This window comes from Fopius arisanus, unplaced genomic scaffold, assembly GCF_000806365.1.
Source record: "Fopius arisanus strain USDA-PBARC FA_bdor unplaced genomic scaffold, ASM80636v1 scaffold00044, whole genome shotgun sequence".
Lineage (NCBI taxonomy): Eukaryota > Metazoa > Arthropoda > Insecta > Hymenoptera > Braconidae > Fopius > Fopius arisanus.
This window is the reverse complement of record NW_011887783.1, coordinates 55,379-58,463: the sequence shown is the minus strand read 5'-3', so window position 1 is coordinate 58,463 and position 3,085 is coordinate 55,379. Positions and strand designations below refer to the sequence as shown.

General features: G+C 33.8%; 1 protein-coding gene across 1 annotated transcript; it reads right to left on the bottom strand.

Annotated features, from left to right (window-relative positions):
- Positions 1-1,369: 1,369 nt before the first annotated feature.
- On the bottom strand, positions 1,370-2,657 carry Brms1 (breast cancer metastasis-suppressor 1-like protein). Its single transcript, XM_011305614.1, has 3 exons — positions 2,534-2,657; positions 2,137-2,386; positions 1,370-2,048 (listed from the first exon to the last, which is right to left on the bottom strand). Exons 2-3 carry the CDS (start codon positions 2,352-2,354, stop codon positions 1,574-1,576), a joined length of 693 nt encoding a protein of 230 aa, XP_011303916.1. The 5' UTR covers positions 2,355-2,386; positions 2,534-2,657; the 3' UTR covers positions 1,370-1,573.
- Between the last annotated feature and the right edge of the window lie 428 nt (positions 2,658-3,085).

Sequence of the window (3,085 nt, the reverse complement as noted above, 5' to 3'; positions counted from 1 at the left end):
TTAAAAAAAAAAATAGCGTACGCGAATTTTTCAATGTCCTTTTAAAGTATAAGCCAAGGTACCCCTAACTAAATATTAGAGATTGGAATTTCTGTGGCTTTAGTTTGTTGTTACAGAAAATTATAATTTGGTAATGAAAATTTTCATCCAAGACTAATTGATTTCACAGAATCGTGTGAAGAATTACTTTTCATTTTTTGTTCCACCATTTCATCGCGGAATTTCGACAATTTCTTTCAGGGATAAAAATCACTGAGTGGATGATAACAAAGAATGTGAGTGAATGAAACTGATAAAATTACGCAATTAATTGATGATTGAATAATCAATTGCTTATGGTCATTTCAATTATTTTTTTTTTTAATTGAGATTCAATGGGGAAGGGGGAGGTGTTTCTTTAATTGTCAGGATCAATTATGAATCGATTCGATGTTAATTTTTCGTTCGATTTTGCAATCGATCCCTCACCCTTTTCAGTCGTGATACTTGTCCAGTCAGCAATTGTCTATATTGATGTCATTCTTCGATAACTGTCTAATCAAATATTACTGACTCGAAATGAGAGATGAGTAAAATTTCCACAACATGGAGTTTAATTATGGGGGAGCATTCGTGTGATCATGTACTGTTCACCGTGAATTTAAAGATAAAAGGAGATGATTTTAAAACAATTTGTAACATATCACATGCATCCGAGGTGAGCACATACTGGGGTGGTAATGTGTTTTGGATAATTACGGGATGGTGATTTATTTGGAGACGAGGGCTTCATTCCGGACGATTAGAGTAGTTTTAAGCAAGGATCACGTATTGTACGTATGTGTTGTAAATAGCATAAATAAAAAATTACGTTTAAAAGTAAAAAAATGTATTATTCACTCGTCAAGATTAATAAATAGTAATAAGAAAGAAAAAAAAATCGAAATTGAAGATCAAAATTTTTTAAAAGGAATTGGTTGAATTATTTTCATTTACTCGCAGGGAAAAAATTAAAAATTAAATTTGAAGAAATTAATTGCCGATTTTTTAAATTCATTAAACATTTTTATTCACATGGTATTTTGTAAATTTCGGCTTATGGTAACCCACAATCTGTTAGCAAAGCCGATAAATTGGGAAAATACCATACAGTCTCAATTCTCTGTGGCTGGTACAGTAGATTTGCTGAGATAAAAAAATTTCCTCGCAGTATCAGAAGTGATAACAGCTCAAAAAGTAAAACGATAAAAGGAACAGAATAGGATGAGGAATGCGAATAATCATTCCATGCAATATTTTCTTATCGTGAACATCGATTTTTTATAATCGAGTATTATCATTTCCAAAAAAAATATCTACCGATAGTTCTATAACAGAAATACGTATTGACTGCCTTAAAATCTGCAAAAATGTATTTTCAATGAAATTTCAAATTGTCTTGAAACAGCAATTGGACCTTTTCGGCTAATTAATAATAATCAAATTGATTATCTCTCCATCTATCCAATCCCCTAATAATGAATAGTCACCAACACTTTCTGCACTTGAACAACATGATTAAATGAATTAATCAATATCGAGTGTGTCCCTTGATTCACAGAATATCTGCCTTTCGGCTGCTCAGACTTTTCTTGATAAGCGCCCAATCCTCCAAAATATCTGCATCATTGAGCATGTAAACGATGTAGGGTCCAGCTACAGAAACGGCTCGTCTCCTCTCAGTGTGACTCCTACGTCTTCTACCTGTGGAGCTCAGCCACAGATCAGCATGAATATCCACATTATTCTTGTCCTCCTCGAGTCTTCGTATCTTCTCCTGGAGATCGCTGTGAATCGAGTCCCACAGTAAATTCTTCTCGTTCTGCAGATTCTGTTCAGCTGCACGTTCTTCAGCATCAAATTTTATCTGGATATTTTCCAGTCTCATTTTTCTCAGTACATCAGCCACTTTTGTTTTCGTTTCCATGTTTTCTTTGAGACGCTGCAGGGGCACTAGGTATTCATCCGATTTCTCCACTCGTACTTCTCTCAGTTTTGTGTCTATTTGTGTTATTCTTTCTCGATACAGTCTAAAATCAATCATTGCGATAATTATATTGATGAGAATCACTAAAATGGTATTTATGAATATATCTGTATTTCATATTGAACACCTACTGCTCTTTAAGGAGTGTAAATTGTCTCTCGAGATCTACGAGATTTTCCATACACTCATTTCTCCTCCTCTCGCACTCATCCTCGTCCATCTCCGAGGAATCATCGCTGTCACTGTGTTCAGCACTGCTATCACAGGATGCAGAGCTCTGGTCACTGTTATTGCTGTCGTGAGACATTTCCTCGCCTTCGGGCTCAGAGTCATCTTTGACACTTGGCATCTACAAGCAGAGAGCCAAAACTCTCCCGAAAACTGGAAAATAAATAACAAAGATACATTACAATAAGAGAAATAAAAATTCTAACCTAAAAATTATTACTTCCATCATTCATTCATCTCTGATTATCAAATGGAATGCAAACAACAGAAATAAAGAGATAACTCTTGATTGTTACTTACAAATAATTTAATTTATGTATAAATAAACAATAAAACGCTGAAACAGCTGATGGTGTCGAGCTGTTTTGTGGTTTGTTGTTTTTATGACGAGTGAAGCTCGTGGCGCCCTCTGAAAATCGTCGGCCATATTTTTTTATTCCTTCCAGTGCGCATGCGCCAAAAATACGCGCGAAATGTAAAACAAATTTTTTTTTTGATTCTGGGATTCTATGTCAATGATAGTTATTTAAAAAAGAATGGAAATAAAAAATGGAATAGCCTAAAAAAAACCTGCGGAAAAGATTTATGGAATTATTAATTATTATTATTATGTTCAAATTTATTTCAGTTATTTTCATTATTTTATTCAATTAACTTCACAAATTCATCACCTCTTCGGCTTTTGGTGAATTGAAAAATAATTATCCTCTAGCTGTCTCAAATTCTTGCGGCGGGTTATCATTCCGATTCCTCGGAGCTATCTGTTGGATTTAACGAACGGAAATATCAATTAAAAATTATTCTTACATAGATAAAGACAATAGAATAATAACTTAAAAAAGTGGAATGAAA

Bases quoted from the DNA above. Each gene is read 5' to 3' on its own strand.
- Brms1 (XM_011305614.1), bottom strand. From the start codon at position 2,354: ATGCCAAGTGTCAAAGATGACTCTGAGCCCGAAGGCGAGGAAATGTCT. The intron at 2,049-2,136 runs GTAGGTGTTCAA...GATTGATTTTAG, and splicing joins TTTACACTCCTTAAAGAGCA to ACTGTATCGAGAAAGAATAA.